Genomic DNA, 25,551 nt, shown 5'->3' on the forward strand with positions numbered 1-25,551 from the left:
CTCCAGCAATCAGACAGTTAAACCAAGTATTACTTTATTCTGTGTTTCAGAAGGTACTTAAAGGTCTTGTTGCATCTTTTAATTATTGTTATGAGCATTAATCATCATTGGGTGGAGGAATTGGGAATTCACCTTTTATTGAAAGTTAATGAGACCTTGTTCTTGCTTTCTTATGCAGAATTTTTTCAACTAAAGTCTATGATCAAGTTAATATTCATCTGTAGTCAGAACATTGATACACTGCATATTCATTTATGATCTTTTTCTCAAGCTAATTGTAACAATTATTGCTAGAGGGTTCTTAGCCCTTCAGAATGGTGATACCTTGGGTTTGGTAGTTACCAGTTTTGCCTGTATTTACTGTTAGATGTTACTCTTTATATTCCTGATGGTTAACTTTTCTTTTCAGTTATTTGAAGACGTTAATATAGAGGTACCTGGGTGGCTCAGTCAGTTAAGCCTCTGCCTTCCGCTAAGATCATGATCCTAGGGTCCTAGGGTCTAGTCCTACATCTGGCTAGTGGGGAGCCTGCTTCTCCCTCTCCCTCTGTTGCTCCCCCTGCTTGTGCTTCTCTCTCTCTGTCAAGTAAATAAAATATTGTAAAGGAAGAAGTTAATGTAGATAACAGTTATTAGATTGTACTTCGCTATATATCAGCAGCTTGTGATAAACAAAAATCCAGTTCACAAATAATGATTCCTGCTTCTCTCTTGCCCGCTCTCAGCTTCATTCCAGAATTTGCACTATTATGAGGGCTGCTGTAAAAAAGTTTGAGTGACTTTCAGAATAACTGTGGGTCCACAAAGGCAAGCTGGGCAGTGTCTGTGAGAAGTGCCAGCTGAGAAGAGCTAACCTGGGAGGACACTTCCATGGTGGGAATGGCCTGCTAGCATCCGGGGTGGTGAGCTCCCACCTGGGCAGGCCTCGTGCTGCCTAAATCTTCCTGTGTATTTTTATATTTTCTGAAATTACCCTTGGATTTATGTTTCCCAGAGTAACAGTGACACTAAAAGAGGTACCACAATCAACTGAGTTTGGGAGATAATGTACAGTATCCCTGTCTTACTGATTCACAGAGCATTAAAATGCTCAGAACTCTCAGTAAAAAATAAAACATTTAACTTTGTTTAATCTAGAGACTTCCAAATTCATACAAACAGGAGTTGTTTTCCATTTAATATCTTTTTACATGAATGGAACAGAGTTTGGAAAGACCTGAACTAGTGATTCATCGACTAAAAAAAAAGTTAAAGAGCTGTGCTCAAGCTATACCTTGAGGTTGACTGAGCTCTTTTCATGTTGGCTTTGTGTTTTCTGCTGAAACCAACCCAGGTCAGCTGCACCAAGGAGTTGGGAAGTTACGGAATAGTGTGACAGGGAATTTTTGTGCTCTTTACATTTGGTTTGGTTTTTGTTTTAAACTGATTCGTTTGTGTTTGAAAAAGTGATACATGGACATAATAAATCCAACAGCCCAAAAAGGTCAAGTTCTCTAGCCAAGACTGCTAGACCCTCTTTCCTTTGTCAGATGCTGTTACATTCTTGTGTGTCTTTACAGAATTAGCTATGCACGTATGAAGGCTCTTTTTTTCTTCCCATTTCTCTCTTTCTCTTCCTCCCTCCCTCCCTCCATCTCTTCCTTCTTGAAGAAGGAACATACTAGATGCACTGTACTTTGCCTACTTTTTTGATCCTTTATATTTTAGAGGTGTCCATGTTGGGATATGTTGAGATGTTAAATTCTTTTTATGTTTGCATGGTTTTAGATAGCATATTAAAGTACCTTACATTATTTAATCAGTCTAGTTGTAAATACTGTTCTTTGAAAATAACTCTTTGGGCATAAAATACCTAGAAGTGGAGTCACTTGGCCAAAGGGTATATGAATTTTAAATTTCAATAGATACTCTCATGTTACTGTCCAAAGAGATTATACTTCTTTGTACTCCCATCAGCATACATGTTGCTTCTTCTCTCACCCAATGATGAAGGTATTTTTTTGTATAAGCTTACATTTCTTTGGTTAGTTTGAATTTAAGCATCTGTGTAGATGATAAGCCATTTGTATTTTGCTTGTGTGTGTGTATGTGAACTCTTCATGTCCTTTGTCCAGTTTTCTCTTGTGTTTTGTCTTACATATTTCTTAAAGCTCTTTACTACTACTTAGCTCTTTTTTTTTTAATCATATCAAACATACTTTACTTTTAAAAAAAAAATACTTATTTGCAAGAGCAAGCATATGCCCAAGCACTGGGTGTGGGGGGTGGTGTGCAGAGGAAGAGGGAGAGACACTCAAGCGGACTACTCACTGAGTATAGAGTCTGATGCAGGGCTCGATCTCACAACCTTGTTGAGATAACCTGAGCTGAAACCCAGTCGGATGCTCAACCATCTGCATCATCCACGTATCCAAAAATACTTTTCTGATGATAATTTTGAAACTTAGAGTATAGGGCCAAAGCGGGGAAGGAACTAAGACCCTTTGAAATTTGGACCCTGAAGAAAGATAAATTTCAGCCATTTACAGTATTACCGAGGCCTGGCCTTATATACAGGAAACACCTATTTTCCTCTTTGTACAGAACATGGCCTCTCATTTCCAGGACTCCATTTTCTGACTAGCACTATTAAATAGTAAACTCGTTGCCTGCATTCTCATGCATTGGCCTTCTGTGAATCACTAAAGTAGGGACAGGGGTTGACAATAATGGTTTTCAATGTGTTTAGCACTAGAACTCTTGATAAAAAGAATTCTCGCAGGGAATCTGAATTTACCAAATCTATCAAATTCGTTTTTAAACCAACCCAGTAGATGGGTTTCCCAAGAAGTTGAAAAGCCTCATTGTTCAGCTATAAGTAATCACCATCCTTTCGGGACTCCAGGAGCCTGAGCAACATACTTTCAGATTCACTGAATCGCAGTGTAATATTAATTAAAATTACAGTCGCAGTGTCTTGATAGGCCAAGAAAAATGTTTCACAACTGCAGCCTTGTTTAAACTAGACCAGTTTGTATACAAACGTGTAACATAAATGGCGGGGGGGGGGGGGAGTCCAAAGTGTGTCCTCAGTGTAAGTTTGTCCCTCTTAGAGGAGTGGCTGGGTTCTCTTAGAGCAGACTAGCATCTTGAAATACAGTTATGATTTATTGATCTTTAAGGTAGCATTTTTAGATAAAGTATGCTTTTGATTCTTTTGTGTGTGTGTTTATGTGTTCCAAGGGTAGGAAAACAAATGAAAAAGTTATTTCTTACAGAGCTAAGATGAATTTTTTCTTTCTGAAATAACCTGACTTTAGTAATTTTGTCTTTATTTTGTAACTCCTACATCTTTGCCATAATAAACATGTGATAATTCTGGAATCTTCGGAGTTACTAAATTGGACAGGGAGCAAATTAGTTTAAATTAGTGTATCACCAAAAAAGTCAGTTTATATATATTGAGAACTTAAGCAGATATTAAAATTAGAGGGCATTATGGTTATCTTTTTGCCCTGTACTGGTACATATTTTAGTAATCAAATTGTTATTACAGAGGAGTCTTATAAATGAGGAACTGATATGGCCCTCTTCCCCTAAAGACGAGGAATTTAAATTATTTTTTGGTGTTGTATATGTGTGTGTGGAAGGGGTGAGGATTTGTTCTAAATGCGAGTGACTTGCACAATCTAGTTATGGTAGCTGTTTTTGTTATGTTTGTGATTTTTGTCCCAAATTAACTTGGCTGAAGCAAAATTAACTTGTAATAAGAAAGGTCTTGAGGAAAATGTTATCTCATGACTATAAGATAACCGACAAAGGGGACAGTAAGATGTACTTAGTAATGTGAGAAGAGAAGTTATATGAGACGACAAATGAAAACTAACAAAGTGGATTTAAGTACCGGTAGATGAAAGTGTTTTGATTTATCAGTTTGCCCAGTATATCTTTTTATCATGGTTATTATGAAATATGCACAGTCTTTGGAAAAAAATACTTTTGTTTCTGGTGGATTTGAAGCTTTCAGAGCAGTTGCCTACATTTTTAAAATATGCAGTATGATATAAATATGCACTCTGATACTGTTTTTTTTCCATGTTACTAAGCTGTTACTATTTGCACTTTTAATATAAATCTTGAATTAATCAACTCTAATTGATAATGTGTGTGTTTAGAAGTCATCGGTAATAGTACCTGCTAATTATTAGATGGATGTTTGGGCGTCTGCCTTCGGCTTGGGTCGTGATCCCAGGGTCCTGGGATCGACTCCCGCACAGGGCTCCTTGCTCTGTGGGGAGCCTGCTTTTCCCTCTCCCTCTACCGCTTCCCCTTCCGCTCCTTCACTCACTCACTCTCTCTCAAATAAATAAATAAAATCTTTAAAAACAAAAAACAAAACCCACATACAAGATGCATTTCATGTGCTACATTTTTTTTCATTTTATTTCATGGCCATGAATACAGATCTCATTTTCTTCCTTTTTTATGGGAAAACTGTGGCTTATAGAAGTTAATTTATCCATGCTCATAGAGTGACGAAGCTAGGATTTGAATCCAAATTTGATCTGTTCCAAAGTCTAAATTGTTTTTTTTTTCCAATTTATTTATTTTCAGAAAAACAGTATTCATTATTTTTTCACCACACCCAGTGCTCCATGCAAGCCGTGCCCTCTATAATACCCACCACCTGGTACCCCAACTTCCCACCTGCCCCGCCACTTCAAACCCCTCAGATTGTTTTTCAGAGTCCATAGTCTCTCATGATTCACCTCCCCTTCTACTTTCCCCCAACTCCCTCCTCCTCTCTAACTCTCCATGTCCTCCATGCTATTTGTTATGCTCCACAAATAAGTGAAACCATATGATAATTGACTCTCTCTGCTTGACTTATTTCACTCAGCATAATCTCTTCAGTCCCGTCCATGCTGCTACAAAAGTTGGGTATTCATCCTTTCTGATGGAGGCATAATACTCCATAGTGTATATGGACCACATCTTCATTATCCATTCATCCGTTGAAGGGCATCTTGGTTCTTTCCATAGTTTGACGACCGTGGCCATTGCTGCTATAAACATTGGGGTACAGATGGCCCTTCTTTTCACGACATCTGTGTCTTTGGGGTAAATACCCAGGAGTGCAATTGCAGGGTCATAGGGAAGCTCTGTTTTTAATTTCTTGAGGAATCTCCACACTGTTCTCCAAAGAGGCTGCACCAACTTGCATTCCCACCAACAGTGTAAGAGGGTTCCCCTTTCTCCACATCTTCTCCAACACATGTTGTTTCCTGTTTTGTTAATTTTGGCCATTCTAACTGGTGTAAGGTGATATCTCAATGTGGTTTTAATTTGAATCTCCCTGAGGGCTAATGATGATGAACATTTTTTCATGTGTCTGATAGTCATTTGTATGTCTTGATTGGAGAAGTGTCTGTTCATATCTTCTGCCCATTTTTTGATGTGTTTGTCTGTTTTGTGTGTGTTGAGTTTGAGGAGTTCATTATAGATCCTGGATATCAACCTTTTGTCTGTACTGTCATTTGCAAATATCTTCTCCCATTCCGTGGGTTGCCTCTTTGTTTTTTTGACTGTTTCCTTTGCTATGCAGAAGCTTTTGATTTTGATGAAGTCCCAAAAGTTTATTTTCGCTTTTGTTTCCTTTGCCTTTGGAGACATATCTTGAAAGAAGTTGCTGTGGCTGATATCAAAGAGATTTCTGCCTATGTTCTCTAGGATTCTGATGGATTCCTGTCTCACGTTGAGGTCTTTTATCCATTTTGAGTTTATCTTTGTGTACGGTGTAAGAGAATGGTGGAGTTTCATTCTTCTACATATAGCTGCCCAGTTTTCCCAGCACCATTTATTGAAGACACTGACTTTTTTCCACTGTATATTTTTTCCTGTTTTGTCGAAGATTATTTGACCATAGAGTTGAGGGTCCATATCTGGGCTCTCTACTCTGTTCCACTGGTTTATGTGTCTGTTTTTATGCCAGTGCCATGCTGTCTTGGTGATCACAGCTTTGTAATAATGCTTGAAATCAGGTAACGTGATGCTGCCAGCTTTATTTTTGTTTTTCAACATTTCCTTAGCGATTCGGGATCTCTTCTGATTCCATACAAATTTTAGGATTATTTGCTGCAGCTCTTTGAAGAATGCCGGTGGAATTTTGATCGGAATGGCATTAAAAGTATAGATTGCTCTAGGCAGTATAGACATTTTAACAATGTTTATTCTTCTGATCCAAGAGCATGGAATGGTCTTCCATCTATTTGTGTCTTCAATTTCTTTCATGAGTGTTCTGTAGTTCCTCAAGTACAGATCCTTTACCTCTTTGGTTAGGTTTATTCCCAGGTATCTTATGGTTCTTGGTGCTATAGTAAATGGAATCGATTCTCTAATTTCCCTTTCTGTATTTTCATTGTTAATGTATAAGAAAGCCACTGATTTCTGCACATTGACTTTGTATCCTGGAGTCTTTTGGGTTTTCCATATAAAGAATCATGTCATCTGCGAAGAGGGAGAGTTTGACTTCTTCATTACCAATTTGGGTACCTTTTATTTCTCTCTGTTGTCTGATTGCTGTTGCTAGGACTTCTAATACTATGTTGAACAAGAGTGGTGAAAGTGGGTATCCTTGTCTTGTTCCTGATCTCAATGGGAAGGCTGCAAGCTTTTCTCATTGAGGATGATATTTGCTGTGGGTCTTTCATAGATAGATTTGATGAGGTTCAGGAATGTTCCCTCTATCCCTATACTTTGAAGCGTTTTTATCAGGAACGGTTGCTGGATTTTGTCAAATGCTTTTTCTGCATCAATTGAGAGGACCATGTGGTTCTTCTCTCTTCTCATATTAATTTGTTGTATCACGTTGATTGATTTGCGAATGTTGAACCCTCCTTGTAAAAGCCCAGGGATGAATCCCGCCTGATCATGGTGGACAAAGTCTACATTGTTTTTAAAGATTTTACTTGTTTCATATGAGAGAGTGAGCAAGCAAGGAAAAGAGAGGGAGAGCATGAGTTGGGGGAGGGGGAGGGAAAAGCAGACCCCTTGCTGAGCAGGGAGCCCAGTGTGGGCAACCCAGGACCCTGAGATCGTGACCTGAGCCAAAGGCAGACGCTTAACCTACTGAGCCACCCAGGTGCCCCAAAAGCCTGCGTTTTAAAAATAAATTATCTGCATGCTTTTCTCTTATTAGGACATGTATTTATTTACTGTTTTTTGGTCAAAAAAGTTCTTTTTGGAATAATGAAAATAACTCTGGTGTAGTGCTTTCTGCTTCACCTAGTTTATTAACACTTGCTTCATGTGTTAGTTAGCAAATGCTGACAGAACACACAATGTATCCCCAGCATCAAATTAGGAAAGGAATTACTATGGGGTTTTTCCCATCCTGTCCATCCCCTTTTCTCCTGAGATTCAAATTACTCTAATAGTCATAATTCATTTATTGGCTTCCATCAAACTCCTCTTGTTCTACCAAACCCCTTGAAACCACTGGTGGATTTGGTTGACTTGGTCTGTTACGGTCTTTTTGTCTAATTCTTCATTTGGTCCTGCCTACTAGATAGGGGTGTGTGTGTGTGTGTACACACAATAAAGCCATGCACAAATACCCCTATTTGTTTGCCCTGTTTATTTTTGTGTAGGACTATCTCTCCTTTTTTCTTTTCTTTTCTTTTTTTTTTTTTTTTGAGTTGTGTTATACTATTACTTCTTAATTACTTTGCCTTTGTTTTATTTGCTTTTGGTCTTCACTTCCTCTTGTTTATGGGTTTTTCTCATTTTATTTTAATAATTTATGTCTTATTTCCAACATTTAAATCTGCTTTTAGTATTACTAAGTAGGAAAATTTAGAATGTAGGTATGATACTAGCTTTTTCTTACTAAAGAAATCTTTGTTGAAAGCATAAAACTCTGTTAGGAATCTTATTAGTCAAATGTAAAACCCAAAAGGCTAGTGAAATGCATCTTGTATGTGGGTTTTGTTTTTTGTTTTTAAAGATTTTATTTATTTATTTGAGAGAGAGTGAGTGAGTGAAAGAGCAAAAGCAGGGGAAGCAGTAGAGGGAGAGGGAAAAGCAGGCTCCCCACAGAGCAAGGAGCCCAGTGCAGGAGTCGATCCCAGGACCCCGGGATCACGACCCAAGCCAAAGGCAGACGCCCAAACATCTGAGCCACCCAGGCGCCCCTTGTATGTGGTTTTTGTTTGTTTATTCATAGTTGTTCTGTTTCATCCAGTCATAGGAGCCTTTTTAAATTTTTGTTTTTAAGCAAATGAAAATGGGTGTTTCTTTTATATCAGCCTGTTTATTTTCATTATCCCAATATCTGAGATTAGTGTGTTAAGTACTTGCTTTTTTGTGTTTGTTTTCAGTAGTATCACAGCACTTCTCGTATTTTGAAAGTATTTCAGTGTTATTGTCACTTACTAACATCATGTCCTTCACTTACAGGGTGTGTTTGACCATCGAATGAAGTGCTGGCAGAAATGGGAAGATGCTCAAATTACTTTGCTTAAAAAACGTGAAACTGAGGCAAAAATGATGGTTGCTAACAAACCAGATAAAATACAGCAAGCTAAAAATGAAATAAGAGAGGTGATTAATATAAAATGCTTTACTTACGCTTTACTCAGATTTTTCATGAGTCATTCATATATGCATAATTTTTCATAAATTTTTTTCTGAACCATTCAACACTAGTCATTTTTCCATAATTTAATGAACTGTGTTGGAATTACTTTAACATTTTGATCATCATTAAAATCTCCAGAGCCCTTTGGTATTTCCACATGATTATGGAATGGATAAAGAAGCACACAAGGAAGAGATTTAAATTAACCTTTAATAATTTCTTTTGAGATGGTCAGTTTGATTTCAGTTACTTATTTTATGTCTAAGAATAGCTTTAGAGCATAGACTTACCCCACATTTAGCTTTCCAAGCAACATTATCCCCCATATATATGTACTATATATGGTATTTTAGTAAATTTATATAAGTTTATTATAATTTATACACTTTTTTTGCCATGCTTCAATAAGGAAATTGAAGAGGTAGGACAACCTTTATATTACTAAAAGTAAATGTACCTGCTCTTTGAAGAGTATGTACCACTGTTTTGGTTACATAGTGGGAAAATATCATTTCATTGCTTTAAGTCTTCAGTTATTTTATTTTAGCTACTCCATTGGTCACTAATCATAATGTTTTGTTGTTTCTGTACTGAACTTAATGTTTACCAGTAGGTCTTCAGTAGACCATAATTCCACATTTTTTTTTTTTAAATCTGAGCATTTAATATAAAAATTGTTTTTAAATGTTTGTTGTACAGTTTTCTTAATTTAAAGTATTTCCATGGGCATATAAATTGTGGTGAACATGTATTCTTGAACTTGGCAGAATCTTTTTGATACATTATGAAACAATGATATCAGAAAGAAATGATAAAACTACCCCAACACTGCAAAGTTGATAGTGAATTTTATATTCAAAAATCTTTTCATCTGTCTTAGTCATATTTAATTAAACTCTGAGGATTGTAATTGATTAAGTACTAGAATATCCTAATCTTGAGTATGTGTCTGACAGTGAAATATTAATGAAAATTAAGCTGATAGGCATTTCTAGTATTGAAAAGTTAGATAAAAGTTTGAATGATTCTGAATTGGGCTTTGCCCTTATGGAGCTTCCTTAGGGTTGACAGAAATTAAATTAAGTGAGTGATCGTGACAGCTAGTTCTATACTATTTTCCTTACAAGAATTAAAAATCTGTGCATTTTTGTTTGTTTCTATTAGTGGGAGGCAAAAGTACAACAAGGAGAAAGAGATTTTGAACAGATTTCTAAGACAATTCGAAAAGAAGTGGGAAGATTTGAGGCGAGTATAATGACGTGGTCCTTGTTTGCTATGATTTTGTAGTAAAATCAAACTTAGTTTTGTTCTGATGGACTTTCTTCTTTATTGTACTACAGAAAGAACGGGTGAAAGATTTTAAAACTGTTATTATCAAGTACTTAGAATCGTTAGTACAAACACAACAACAGGTAAGCTAATTTTTTTATAACTTATTTTATAACATACAAACTTCTTCTAGAACTTACTTTTGGTATACTTTTTCATTTTAAAGATAGCAGTGAAAGAGAGTTTTTAAATTTAATGGAGGAATAAGGAACAGAGTAGAAAAAAAACTGATGACCGCAGAGGAAAACATGGTAGTTAAATTGGAAACTTTCAGGTCGTTTTTGCCTTTACTCCTAAACTCCAGTTGAGATACATTTTTCCCAGATTAAGGTGAGGAGAAACTTGCTGAACAGCGTTTCCCTTTTTCGGTCTTCCTAGGTTTTATTTCCCCAGTGATCACACCTGTTTGAGTAAATTCTTTTAATAAGTTCTCTTCCATAACAGAACTTAAAAACTGGCTTTTTTTAAGCTTGGGGGTGGGGTTTTTTATTGTTGTGATTTTTATTTTATTTTGTGTGTAGTAGGTGGTAATGGTATGCCACAGATGGTATTTGTTTCCTTAACTAGAGAACAGAAGACCACAGATTTTAATTAAAATCTGTAATTAAAATTTTAATTAAAATCTGTAACAAGATAGTATAAATTTGAGTAATCAGATTATTTGATGTCATGAATTGAAGAATTTCTTTATCCAGCTTTAAAATATGTAGATTAGGAAGTTGCTTATATAATATGTAATAGATTGATTTTTAATTGAGAGATAACATTATACCTTTAAATTCTATTTAGTCTTTAAATACTTCATAAGATAATTTATGTGAATTTGTTTTTAAAGAAATTGTTTTAAATGTAACTTTATACTTTGATTAATTCTGTAGACTACGGAAGAAACTGGCAGCAGATTCCTTTTACTCTCAAACACATGTCCCTTTCTTGCCTAATACGTTCTTTCTTCCACCTTTTTGCCATTGTTTTTTGCTAGAGTAACATAAAATGTGAATATCCTCTGAATTAGAATATGTTATCACTTTAAATTGGAAAGGTTCATTGCAGTTTTATTTAAGGTATTCTCACTTAATTTACATTAACAGTCTGCTTACAGAGTTTTGCATAAATAAAGAAGATCTTAAGTTGAGAGGTTTTTTAAAAAAAATTTTATCATTTACTTCAAAAACTGAAATTAGCCTGTAGTAATTAACATTTTAAATAATTTATACTTGAATTACATTGACAGACTTCAGAATTAGAAGTTTAAATGATCCCTTATAGAACTAGACTTTAGTAAATGTTATTCATTGTTAAGTTTTTTAAAAAATGCTGTATGGTATATATGCATGTAAGTGACAAAAAGATAATTAGAATATCTGGTTATGATCCGCAGCTGATAAAATACTGGGAGGCATTCCTGCCTGAAGCCAAAGCCATTGCCTAGCAAGAAGATTTCTGTTACGAAGATCTTGGATGTTTGTTCCAGTTATGCTGAATTCCACAGTGAAATGATTTAAAACCATCTAAATAAACCACTCTATATTTTATGAATTACATGTGGTTTTTTTATATACATATATATGTGTATATATATATATATATATATATATACTCTGACATTTTATTACAAGCTGCATGTCCTGACCCTCTTGGAATTAAGCGGACTGTGGCATGACGTTCTGCAGTACTTTGCTGAATTGAACACTATTGTGTCTTAAATACTTGCACTAAAAAGTGCACTGCAAGGCCAGAGAATTTTACAATATTTTTTCTTTACATTCTGTAGTGTGTTCACCCTCTTTATGAAGTGAATTATCAATGGATTGATTAATGTTCACTTATACATTCCTGTACAGAAATTATGATTTTGTGATTACAGTAATAAAATGATATTCCTTGTGAATTATTAGTAACAAATTATTTGGGTATGTAAATAATGTTAGAGAGCTTTTAAAAGCATTTTTAATCAGGAGAAATTTTTGCTTCTAGATGTACATAGGTGATGCTGTGATCCATTAAGTTTTTCTTAGTTGACAGAAAAAGCTGAACTCTTTCATAAATGATGAAATGAGGGTTAAGTTCTCTTCTGAAATCATCATAAACCAAAGAACATTGCTCTTTTGATTCTACTCTGGGGAATGCTCTTGTCTTGAGTAAGGGAGAGAATGAATACTTCCTTTGCTTGTTTTACTCCCATCCCTCTTACCAGTGTCCAAGTTAGGAATTAGGAAAAAAATGTATTTCTCTGCTTCTGTTACAAGTCCTGTGATTTTGCTCAACTTCTTATCTTCCAAGTCCTAGACTTTGCGTGTATTTGATTTATTCTTTGCCTTTTCTTTGTTTTCCATTTTAAAGTAGGTAAGATCATCCATGTTCATACCTGACACAGAATGGTACCATGCTGAAATTCCCCATGATTTGTTGAAAAACAAGGATAATGTATATGTGCTGCCGAAGCGAGCACGAAAAACAAGGATAATGTAAAGTACATTTGAAGTAAAATGAAATTTGTCTTTGGCCCTCTTCTTAGTGATTCTGTATCTTGTTCAGATGGCTGTTATCTAATTTCTTGATGCTAGGGAAAGCTTTAACTTGTGACTGGCATCACAGTTTTCATTTTTTAGAGTGTTCTTAAAGATGCCCCTCTTAAGCTTACCAGCTCCATTTCCCTGCTCAGTCAAGTATGGTATGTGGAACTGAGCCCTCTCTAGCACTTTACTGGATACATATATCAGAGTATTCTCAGGATATGTTTGCTTCCACCTGTTCCAGCTGAAGTTTAAACCCTGCTGTAGACATTACTGATTTTTAGACTCCTGAAACTCAGAAGAGTACCTAACACATAATATGTTAATAAGAAAGACTTGATGAACAGGAAACGAAAATCCTAGAAGATGCAAAATTATACATGCTCCCTTAAGAAGAAGAAAATTAAGCAGAAATAGGACTTCTCCTGTTGCTTCTGTTACAAATAACTTAGAAACTCTTGAGAAATGAGCAGTTCATCATAATCTATATCATAGGCTATCTTGTTGTACCATTAGTACTGAGCAAAATCTACAGTGATGTTCTACTATTGCATCCACCATCACATTACTTCCAAAGGTACAGTTTACATAGTAGGTTAACAACTTAGTTATTCCCATCAAGATCTTGAATTCTTCCGTGGTATGTTCATTAGAATATTCAGTACCTCCAAATAAAATAATATTTTCATTCTTGATCAAGCTGAAGAGAGTAACAAACCCTGACCCCGTTCCAGACTTCATTTCTCTTAACAACCTTCGCCAAAAAAAGGAGTCTGTTGGAAAGTTACCAACCTTTTTAGTATCTTCAACACTCCACCCACCTCCACCTATCAATCTCCACATCCATTCATGTGACTAAAATACTTTCACTCCAGTAAATAGAACAAGGGCATTAATATTGCTGATAACATAGTCTTTAGGGATAGGTCTGATTTTTTTTTTTCTTAAGCCAGATAAAGAAGGACTAAACCCGCTAAAGTGGGACAAGCTGAACCTGGAGTCAACATGTGTACAGTCTTGCTTCTGTCACTTTGTAGCTACGTGATTTTGGCCTTCTCACATAAAACTCATCTATAAAACAAGGGTATAAGACTGATTTTCCTGAAGTGCCTTTCCACTTTAAAATAGTTTGCTTAAAATACCAAACTCCAGTATCAATATTATTCTATTAGGAAATCAAATTTTAATTAAAATCACCTATTAATAAAACAAGGCTAGAACAAAAATAACGTCAAAATAAGATTTCTAAAACCAAAAAGGATGTTTTCCTGATGGTATTTTATCAAGCTATTTTCAACTATCCAGCTCGTTTTATACATGCATATATATTTATAGTAACCTCAAAATATCCTTGTTTCATTGTTGCTCTTCTTTAAACTTTTGAATTTTATTACCTGGATCTAGTAAAGTTTTACAAGTTCCTTGTACAAGTTGTTTCATGAATGGTCTTTTAAGAAGCCTTTTAACAAAATCAGGTTTTCTCGAGGAATAGAATCAGATAAATAGAGAAGGAGGAGTATGTATATTCTCTTAAAAAAATGCTTCTTAATGTCTAAGGGAATTATGAAGACTTACATTTTTCTGTCTTAATGCATATGACTAGTTACAAAGCTGATGGCTACTTCACTTTCCTTGTTGTGTCTCCCTGCCTGGGTATAGTCCGTGACTCACAAGAGTCAAGGATGGACAGCAGAAATTCAGTAATAGTAACTACTGATAGGCTGAGCGTAAGTCTTCTTGTTTTCAAGGTAGTGAGGAGGAAAGAGAACACGTGTAAAAAGTCTATTCACTGGCTTGGGAACTGTGCAGGCATTTTCATATCCTGTTCCTTAGTCTGGAAATGTGTGTATTTCTCCATGGGACATAGTGTGTGTTTCCAAGTATTGAAAAAGACTTTGAAAAGAACCACTATTCCCTTCCTTATCTGAAATCTAGAGTCTGATTAAGTATCATTGCTAACTTTAACAGTGAAGGATTTGGTTTCAAGTAATAATGAAGGTAAATGGTTGACCAGACGGAATTAGCAAGAAGAGGGGAATGACGAGAGTGATGTAAATACAAGCTGACCCCTCTGTTTTTTTATAATCAGGGCTATTAAGAGAGGTCACAGTCATCTGTGGATGAGGTCCATAAGAGTTGAGACTAAAAAAAATGCAACGTGAGCCACATAAGTAATTCTGAGTTTTCTATAGCCAAATTTGAACAAGAAAAAAAAAGTTGAATATTTAAACCCAGTAGCTCCAAAATTCTATTTCAGCATGTAATCTGGTATATCAAGGATTACTGTGATACTTTATCTTCTGGTTTTCATGTTAAATCTTTGATATCCAAAAGTATTTTACCCTTTCATTACCTCTCCATGCACACTAGCCACATTGTAAGTGATGAGTTGTCACACGTGGCTAGTGGCTAGAATACTGAACAGTACAGGTTTGAACAACACCTGTGGAGATGGGGGCTAAGTCCCAATAGCTGGTTTATTTACAATCTCATACGCAGTGAAGAATTGAAGTGAGATAAAAGGGACTAGTAGCTGTTGCTCTCAGGTATGATCTAGGTGCAAGACTTTGCAGCTTAGTTCTTTGCAGATACTGGATACTTGGTATCCACTGTGCATAAATTGTAGCACTGTGTTGCCAGAAGCCACTAAAGACTGTAGTACAACTTCTTTTACTGATGAGCAGATCCAGAGCTTGAATCCTTAGGATTGAATTGATTTTTTCTTTTTTCCCCTCTGTTAACCATCTGTGAACATTCGTTCTTGAAAATGTGTGATAAGCTTTTCAAGATTCCTGTTCTAATCATTAACATACATAATTTGAGGAAGTCCTCTGGCATACAGAGAAGTCATTTCTTCAAACTCTTAATTCAGAAGTCCTAAGAATAGAAGATTGTACAAAACAAGAAAGTTGTGGCTTGTTGTCTAATCTTTTAACGTATGCGAAGAAGTTAAAAATGCTCACCTTCCTTTCTCTTGTCACATACTTTTAAAAAAAAATTTCTTTAAGAATTGAATAATTAAAAGTATTTTTTTTAACTAACTGGGTCAAGTGGGAACTTTGTAATTAAAGCCAATTAAGGTGAAGCTGCCTGTTAATACATAGAAAGTTTTTTGGTTTTTGTTTTTATTAAGGCCAGTTAATGGGATAAACTGCTTTAAGGGAGTACTTTGAGAAAAAAGAAGGTTCTATTTTAAATTTATATATATATATATATACCTATGTAACTGTTTAATAAAAACTAAAATCAGACAAAATTTAACAAAACTAAACAATAAATTGCCTTATTGCTTCCATAGTCAAGTCTCGAGTTATCTCTTGATTTTAACTTATATTTTCCAGATTTGGGGGCGCCTGGGTTGCTCAGTGGGTTAAGCTGCTGCCTTTGGCTCAGGTCATGATCTCAGGGTCCTGGGATCAGAGCCCCCGCATCGGGCTCTCTGCTCAGCAGGGAGCCTGCTTCCTCCTCTCTCTCTGCCTGCCTCTCTGGCTGCTTGTCATCTCTCTCTGTCAAATAAATAAAGTCTTTAATAAATAAATAAATATTTTAGAAAAATAAATAAATTTTCCAGATTTTTATTTCAAATGTTCTCACTATATAAGTGTGTGTGGATTTGTATGTGTACATAAATATTTGTGTACATGCATCACTGTAGGCTTCTCAAACAACTTAGGTTCTAAATTTCAGTTTAAAATGTTTCCCTGCCTCCTGTAGTTGAGACATAAAACAAACTTTTTATGCTGTCATTTATGGTGCTTGGTACCATTATTTTACCAAGACCGACTTGAGTTGATTCTGTTTCTGAAATGTATTCCCTTCTTACTTTTTCTCTCCCAGAGTCCAGATCTTGTGACCAGATACCAGAACTGTCTTACGTCTATGAAATACACATTCTTTCACTCCCCATATACTGTCAGTCCTGCAATCTGCTACTAAAATTACCTTTCTAAAGAATTCTTGCCACAGTACCATTCACAGAATTCCTCAGTAGACACCCCCCCCCCTTACAGACTACAGATCAAGTTCCAAATGATACAAAATCTGGTCTCAAACTACTGCCTGTCCTGGCCTTATTACCCTTTACCTTTGCTTTAATCGCATGATGCTGCTGTCTTGTGTGCATGCTCTAAGCTTTCTGGGTCCATGCTGTTGTTAATGTTACCTTGTCTTGAGTTAAACTTTTCCCCTTTACCAGCAATCATTTAAAATCCTATCCATTCTTTAGACTAAGGTCAAATTTTAAAAGTCCACATCCTCCATATATCCTTTTTAGACTCCTAACTAGAAGGACTCTGGTAACACCTCGTGCCTTTCAAACTGTACTAAACTGTTTGCTTTGTTGCATTATAGCTGACGGTTGTCTGGGCTATCTACTTTGATTAGTCTGTGTGCCCCTTGAGGAATGACTATGCCCTTGTTAGTTCTCATAGAACCTACAATGGTACAGTCACAAGATGTGTATAGTGCTGCATCTAGCCCACAAGTTTAAACCCTGGCTCTAGAATCTACGTGATTGACTTTGAGCTCATTATTTTTCTATAAAACCTAGTTTCCATCATCTGTAAGGGGAGAGTACTGATAGTACTTGTTCAGGTGCTCCTTAAGGGGATTAAGAAAATTGATGCAACTTTCTCAGCAGTAGCAAGTGCTTAATAAATACTAGCTATTTATCCAGTAAGTGTTTACTTAATATCTCCATCTGGATGAAGTACCTGCATTTTGGCTATTTGGGGCTTCTATAATAAAACGGGTGTGCGCTTGACTAGATAAATGGGTTTACCAGAAGGATTTCCTCGAAGAACACTGCCCTTGAGATCTGCTCTTGGAGCCCTGGGGTTGAGAGTTTATCGTGGAGTTGGGGTGGGGGGGCACTTCTAGTTAAAATCAGTTTGTATTCCGCCAGGAAAAGTTCAGAACTACAAACGGGTCTTGTCAAGAAATGAGCTAGAGAACTTTAAAGGAGCCTGGGGACAAAGAACAGAAGGGTGCCAGAAATGTGGGACTTGCTTAGAGAAAGAAGTTTATTTCCACCCACAAGAACTTTGTGAGAACTTTGAATATGTTGCAGACTAAAGGAAGTCATAAACAATGAAGAAAAATCACAGAGAATACAAATGTGATCATAGTTGAAGGAACAGGGGTCAGCCAGCCAGGCGTTGGTGAGGGTTTGACTACTCAGTGGAAGAAAGGAGATAGTCGAAGCAAATGGGAGATATAAGTGGGTAAGTTTCATTTAATAAATATTTGTTCAGTCTCTACTTTGTGTCAGGCCCTGAAGCAATGGATTGAGATCAGGAAAATACAAGAAAATTGCCTACAATGATGCCCAGAGTTTGGGCTTTGATGACTTCAGATACTGCTGCTTTGCTTAACCGAGATCTTAGAGGAGATGTAGGTTTGGGGAAAGTGAACTTCTTTGGGGGTGTGTTGTCTTTGAGGTACTTTTGGACATCCAACATGAAAATACGAAAGCAAGTCAGAACTAGATATTGTATCATTATAGAAATGCAAACATGCTCTCCCTTCAAACCATGACTGTTCATTGAAAGCGTCAGAGAACAAACAGATTAGTTTGTGAAGGACAAGTCCCGGGTAAAACTAATCTCTCGGGTGAAAATGAAGTTAAGAAGTCTGGTAGATGGAAAGAGTCTCAGTAAGAAGTAAAGATATTTCTGAACGAAAAGGAAGGGAAGGTTGCATGTATTTGGAAATAAAGACTGAAAGCTCTTTTCTTGGGGAAGTAGGAAATTAAGCCCTCGGGGTGCTATCAACAGGAAAGTCAAAGATTGCTGGTCAAGGAAATGGTACGTGTTTGGAAAACAAATGCGATGAGTAAGAGGGGTAATGACTCAAAAGTTGGAGATCATGAATTTACAGGGAAGCCAACCAAAGAAAGTATCCATTTTTTCAGCCATGAGGCCTCACACAGATGGTTGGATTCATTCAGAACTAGGGATTGTTGACAGGTGTAAGAGAAAGTCAAGGAGAAGGGGATTTCAAAAATCAGTTTCAAGGACTAGTGAGACAGGCACAAATTGGGAGATACAGATGCGATGATAATGGTAAAAGGAGAAAGTCAAAGAAGGAAGCCTAAGTTACAAAAATGATATTAACTATTAGTAATATTGGCATTAAAGATTTTATTTCTTTATTTGACAGCGATCACAAGCAGAGAAGCAGGCAAAGAGAGAGGGGGAAGCAGGCTCCCCACTGAGCAGAGAGCCCAACACTGGGCTTGATCCCAGGACCCTGAGACGACCTGAGCCAAAGGCAGAGGCTTAACCCACTGAGCCACCCAGGGACCACCTCTGCTGTTTATTTCTAAGTAAATTGCATGTCCTATTTTTTGAGGTGTCAATTTTAGACATCATCTACTCTTTTTTGTGGCAAATGGACATCTTGGCCATCTGTCTTCCTCAACCTTTTGCGCCCCCCTCCCCAGTGTAATTAGGTTAACAATTCCCAGTTAAAACAGTATTTAATACTTGGAATATTGTGCCTATACAAATATTGTTTGTCTACAGAAAGTTGTAGTATATTTAATGATTTTCTTTCTTTTTTTAAAAAAAAGTTTTTTGGGATTTGCTTTGTGGTTTTTTGATTTGATTTAAATTCAAGTTAGTTAAAATATAGTATGTTATTAATTTCGGGGTAGAATTCAGTGATTCATCAGTTGCATGTAATACTCAGTGCTCATTATGTCACGTGCCCTCCTGAATGCCTATTCCCCAGTTATCCCCATCCCCAGCCCACCTCCCTAAACTTTGTTTTTCAGAACAATATTAGATTTATGGAATCTTGTGAAAGTAGTATATATAGAGTTCCCCTCTCCATCTCCTTCACTCATTATTAACATCTTCCATTAATATATACATTGGTTAGAATTAATGTAGTAATTATGCTGTTGTTAAATAGAGTGCATTATCTATTCACATTTCTTAGCTTTTGCCTTAATGTCCTTTTTCTGTTCCATGATGCAGTCCAGGATGCCACATTACATTTAGTCTTCTTGTCTCCTGCTCTTCTTGGTTGTGACAGCTTCTCAGACTTCCCTTGCTTTCAGTGACTTCCTACTTTTTTCCCGAGGTAAAACATGCCTTGATTTTTTCATTTGGTTGGTGCGTTTCTTAAAATGTATCGCTAATCTTCATGCCTTCAAATAGTCTCTTAGTCCGTCTTCCCATGAGACCACTCACATCCAGGTTATCTAGCCTGATTGTTTTCTGTAAGCAAAGTCTCCTGGGACCTTCTGTTTTCCCTGGACCTGTTATCTAATTGGATATCCCTTGCTTTTGATTTTGGAAGTACCTTTAGCTTTCTCCTGGGGTTTATTTCCTACATCCTGGGTCTTGTGCCTTCCTCTTTCTTCACTTATGCTCCTCTGTGGGTGTAGTATATTTTGCAGTACTTTTGTAGGTTGAAAAGAAGATCTGTTAGAAAACATTGTGAAGACAGCTTTCAAAATGTCTGTTGCTGGAATGAGGTTGCTCTAGTCTGGACCTTTTCATACCTGGCCCACAGTGGTAATTCTGAGGATTCCCTTTGCTTCTCCCTAGGTTTTGCCTCCTGTTCTCGATAGCCCATGCCTTCCTCTTTCTTGATTCAGCCCTCATTTTGGTGGATATACAGAGTATCCTGGAAATGGATACATAGAAGCCATACTTTGAGACTTTATTTTACCTTAATTTTTCAATGATAATTTAACTGAGTATATGTTGAAAATCATTTTCTCTAAAATTTCGAAGACATGGCCTCATTGTCTTCTAGCTTCCAGTGTTGCCGTTGAAAATTCCAAAGCCATTCTGTTTTCTGATCTTTTGCATGTAAGCTGTTTCCCACCCCCACACTGCCCACCCCTCTGGAATCTGTAGGATCTTTTATCGCCAGTGTTCTGAAATCTTACAGAGATTTGCTGTTGTGTATGTCTGTTTTCATCCAGTGTGGGTGCTTTCAATCTGGAAACATGACATTCAGTTCTGGAAATTTACTTGAGCTGTTTTGCTCATGATGTCTTCCCTTCTGTATTCGTCTTCTCCTTCTGGAAGACCCATCGTGGATATTGGATGTCCTGGACTAGGGCCATTGTTTTTCTTCTATTCTGTCCCTGTCATTTTGTTCCTACTCTCTGATTGTACTTTTTAAATTTCTGACCATTTCTATTTTTAAGTCTTCTATCGCTCTGAGGATATTAGTGACAGTTTACTTTTAAAATTATTTTCTTACTTTTCTGTGTTTCTGTTTCCTCAAAATTATTTTCCTATTTTGATCTCTCTTCCATGGTAGATGGTTTCCTCAGACATCTGTTGATTTTTTGGATATCTCTTCCTGTTTAGCAGTGGGAATTGAAAGCTAATTAGATGGTCTGAGCATAGTCATGGGACCCGTGAAATTTGAGTGTCACTGAAGAGTGATATCATTGGGCTCTTTGTAGGGAACTTCAAATGTGGGTGTCTCCAGATTTTTCTTCTTGGGCTGCTCAGATTGTCCAGAGAATACTTTTCCTGTGTCCTGCCTGGAAGGTAAAGGTACACAGCTGCAAGCCTCTGTCCGCTATCAGCATTCATCATTCCATACGTGTATCATCATCAAAGCCCAGACCCCAGCTCTTTTTGGGTAAAAGCTTTCATGCCCTCAGTCAGGCTATCAACTTCCAGTGCAAAGACTCTCTTTTACCCTCTCTTGTGGACATACCCTCCAGAATGGTGTGGAGCTGGGGAGGGGATTAAGTCATCTTTTGATTCTCAGCTTTCCCTGCATCTTCCTTATTTTAGCCAGCTACCTCCCATTCTAGAGGTACCTGCTCTTCCCTATTCCCTGTTACTGGGCCTTTTGACTTGTGCTGTGTAAATGAGGTTGGTTTTCAGCTTCCTCATTTAAATTTGGCTTTTTCTTGTTTGCTAAAACAGTTACTTCTCATCCATCTGCTTTCTAGCTTACAAAAATCTTGTTGCTGTTCCCTCTCTTCCTGTTTTCCCTATTTTTATGGGTTTAAAAAAAAAAAAAAAGGAAAAGTTCCTTGTCTTATATTGAGGCTGGAGGAAGAAGTGAAATTAGTCATGGATGTTCAGTTTGCTATCCTAACTCAGACATTTCTACATGGGGTTTTTTAACAGCAACATTATATTCATAGTATAGATACACTAACATTTTTAAATCCATAACATGATAGAATTTGTTTCCAAATTTTTGCCATCAAATTCTTGTACATACCTTTCCTAACCTGCACATAAAGAACTACTTTTAGAAGTGAAATTTCTTTTTTATTTCTTTTCTTTTTTTCTTTATTTTGTGTTGTTGTTGTCATCGTTATCAACGACATCATTGTCGTCGTCATGTTTAATGCTAAAATAATGCAGGGCACCTTGTGGCTCAGTCAGTTAAGTGTCTGACTTGGTTTCAGCTTAGGTCCTGATCTCCAGGTTGTGAGATGGAGCCCCAGGGAGCCCCAGCAGGGAGTCTGAGATGCTTTCCTTTTCCCTCTCAGTCGGCCCCTCTCCTGGCTCGTGTGCACTCTCTCTCTCTCTGTCTCTAAATATAAACAAATAAAATCTTTAAATAGATACTTAAATAATACCTTGTCTTATTTTTTAATTCCTTTTTAAGTTTTTACTTAAATTCTAGTTTGTTAACACAGAAGTGAGATTTCTAGACTGACTGTGTCCATTTGGAACTGAAATAGCTACTGTCAGCGTGTCGTTGTTCTGAGATGGTCCCAGTGTACGGACTTACCAATAGTACTTACTTCCCCACATCTAATAGTACTTACTTCCCCACATCCTTTCCGATACTGGAATAACCTTTGAAATTTTGCCAGTCTATAAGTTGCAAAGTGATACCTCATGATTCAATCTGCATTGCCTTGATTACCACTGGATTTGAGCATCTCTGGTGGCTAGCCTCCAGGATGGCTCCATTTAATTCCTGCCTCGTGAGACTTAAGCCACTGTATAGTCTCTTCCCTCATGGAATGAAGCCAACCTGGGTAATCAGTAGCATGTTACAAAAACGATGGAGTGTGACTTCTGAGGGTAAGCAATAGAAAGTCATGGTGGTCTCTTCCTTGAGCTCGTGCAGATTTCTTGCCTTTGGGGGAAGCCAGCCTCCCTGTCTTCAGGACATTTAGAGAGACTGATGGAGAGGTCCAAGTTGCCAGGGATAGAGGTCTCCCACCAATGACAAACAGTAACTTGCCAGGCATGTGAGTGAACCAACTTGTGGCCTACTAAGTAGAGTCTGAAAATGACTGAGTCTTGGTGGACATTTTGACAATGGCCTAAGCTGCTCCCAGATTCCTGACCCACAGAAACTGTGGGAGAGAATAAGTATGTATTGCTTTAAGAAGCTAAATTTGGGGGTAATTTGTTATGTATTCATAGATAATTCATGCAGACTTTTGGGTTTATTAGCATTCTTCTGAGAAATACCTGTTCAAACTGTGTCCATTTCTTATTCTTCCCTTAAAAAAATATGTATTCTTTCATATAAAATACACATTAATCCTTTGTTACACATGTTGAAATATTTTTCTCTTTTATTAAATGTTTTTTAAACTTAGCGGTCTTTGGTTTACACTGCAGGTTGACCTTTGAACAATGTGGGTTTGAACTGTGCGGGTCCACTACCATGTGGGTTTTTTTACAGTACCGTATGTATATTTTCTTTTATGATTGTAACAATATTTTCTCTTCTGTAACTTACTTTATTGTAGGAATAGAGTACATAATACATCTAACATAGAAAGTACGTGTTAATTGAAGGTTTGTGTTTTGGGTAATGCTTCTGGTCAGTTGTAAGCTATTAATAGTAAAGTTTTGGGGGAGTCAAAAGTTATACGTAGATTTTCAACTGCAAGGGGGAGGGAGCCAGTGCCTGGACCCCACTTTTATTCAAGTGTCAAGTGTAATTTTAAATCCTTATATAGTCTAAAATATCTTTCCATTAATGCCTTTGACATTTTGTTTATTGCAATTAGAAGACATTGTCCACATTAAGGTTTTAAAGCTTTAGTTTTTCATAGAGATTTTTTACTATATATGGAATTCATTTTTAAAACCTATTTTATTTTTCTTTCAAATGGATAGCCAGTTATCCATAAACTATATATTATACCTTTTATTTAAACACTACTTATTTTTAACATATAATAAAATTTTACAATTTAAACATTTATGAAAACTACGTAAACACCATATATTGAATACTTTTTTTTACCCCCATGAGTTTGAAATACCACAGTTGTTCCATACTATGTTGCCATATATTCAGGATTATGCTTCTGGACTAGTTGGTTCCCTTGATCATTTGTCTCATTCTGTTCCAGGATCACACTGATTTCATTACAGACTGTCCCTGACTTACAGTGGTTTAACTCAAGATTTTCGGACCTTACAGTGCTGCGAAAGTGATCCCCACTGCGTAGAAACTATTCTTTAAGTTTTGAATTTGCCTCTTCTTTCCAGTGACGTGACATCCAGTAGCCTGGGTGACGCTGGGCAGCTGCAGGCAATCAGAAGGGTAAACAACTGACACACTTAAACAATCTTTTTTTTTTTTTTTTAACATTCAGTACAATAGTCAATAAATTACATGAGATACTCAACAGTTGTTTTGTAAAACAGGCTTTGTGTTTGATGATTCTGCTCTAATGGAGACCAACAGAAGTGTTCTGAGCATGTCTGAGGTTGGCTAAGCTAAGCCACGATGTTCAGTAGGTTGGGCTTATGAAGTCCATTTTTTAAAAAATGTTTTTTATGTATTTATTTGACAGAGAGAGAGATCACAAGTAGGCAGAGAGGCAGGCAGAGAGAGGGGGGGGAAGCAGGCTCCCTGCCAAGCAGAGAGCCTGATGCGGGGCTAGATCCCAGGACCCTGGGATCATGCCCTGAGCTGAAGGCAGAGGCTTTAACCCACTGAGCCACCCAGGCACCCCTATTAAGTCCACTTTTTTACTTCATGTTATTTTCAACTCACAGTGGGTTTATCAGGACAAAACCCCATCATAAGCCAAGGAAGATCTGTATTATGGCTTTATATATTTTGATGTCATATAAATTAACTTATCCCCTCATTCATTTTTCTTCTTGTTCAAATTTGCCCTGACTACTCATTCTTCAAATGAATTTTAGAATGTACTTGTCACTTTTCTTAACCTGTTGGGGTTGTAATTGTATTCTCTTAATAAATCATGTTGGTGAAAACCCCTACCTTTAAAATATTGATTTTTGAGGTGCCTGGGTGGATCAGTGGGTTAAGCCTCTGACTTTGGCTCAGGTCATGATCCCAGGCTCCTGGGATCAAGCCCCACATTAGGCTCTCTGCTTGGCAGGGAGCCTGCTTCCTCCTCTCTCTCTGCCTTCCTCGCTGCCTCCTTGTGATCTCTCTCTCTCTCTGTCAAATAAATAAATAAAATCTTTAAAAAAAATATTGATTCTTCCTGTCCAGGAATGTGATATAGCTATTTTCAGATCTTCTTTTATGTCCCTTAGTAAAGTTTTTTAGGTTTCTTCAGAAGGTCTTGAATGTTTGTCATAAAATTTATCCTTAAACATTATGAGGTTTAAATGTTAATGAAATCTTTCTGTTTTTCCTGTTATTTTTTAACTGATGAATGTTGGTGTGTAAGAAGTCTGTTTTATAGGAAATCTATTGAGTAGTATACATTGATTTAGTATATGGCACCTTACAAAACTTTTATTAATTCTAATCATTTTTTAGTTGACTCAGTTCTGTGTAGATCATTTCATCTACAAACAGCTTTGGTTTTCTGTCTTCCTACCCAGTATCTGTACCTCTTAGGTCTTTTGCTTGTCCTATTTCACAGGTGAGGGCCTCCAGCAAAATGTGAAAGAATAGTTGTGGTAAAGAGGTGCCGGGGTGGCTCAGTTGGATAAGCATCAGACTCTTGGTTTTGGCTCAGGTCATGATCTCAGGGTGGTGAGATGGAGCCCCGTGTTGGGCTCAGTGCAGAGTCTGCTTGAGATTCTGTCCCTCTCCCTCTTCCCCTACCCCTTGCTCATGCTCAGTCTCTCTCTAGGAAATAAATAAATAAAATATTTTTAAAAATAGTTGTAATAAAATTATCAGCACTGT

General features: G+C 36.8%; 1 protein-coding gene across 2 annotated transcripts in view; it reads left to right on the plus strand.

The window, feature by feature from the left end:
• The window catches only part of SNX2 (sorting nexin 2), a 60,288-nt gene extending 48,451 nt beyond the window's left edge, over positions 1-11,837 (plus strand). The window contains exons 13-17 of one of the 2 annotated variants that reach the window (XM_044263749.1): positions 8,437-8,580; positions 9,027-9,038; positions 9,782-9,862; positions 9,958-10,029; positions 11,328-11,837. In XM_044263749.1, coding sequence (XP_044119684.1) covers positions 8,437-8,580; positions 9,027-9,038; positions 9,782-9,862; positions 9,958-10,029; positions 11,328-11,378 — 360 coding nt within the window. In that variant the 3' untranslated portion in view covers positions 11,379-11,837. The remainder of the gene's footprint in view (positions 1-8,436; positions 8,581-9,026; positions 9,039-9,781; positions 9,863-9,957; positions 10,030-11,327) is intronic. The other variant, XM_044263759.1, reaches the window with a different exon arrangement.
• Positions 11,838-25,551: the final 13,714 nt, after the last annotated feature.

Source organism: Neovison vison, chromosome 1, assembly GCF_020171115.1.
Source record: "Neovison vison isolate M4711 chromosome 1, ASM_NN_V1, whole genome shotgun sequence".
Taxonomy (NCBI): Eukaryota; Metazoa; Chordata; class Mammalia; order Carnivora; family Mustelidae; genus Neogale; species Neogale vison.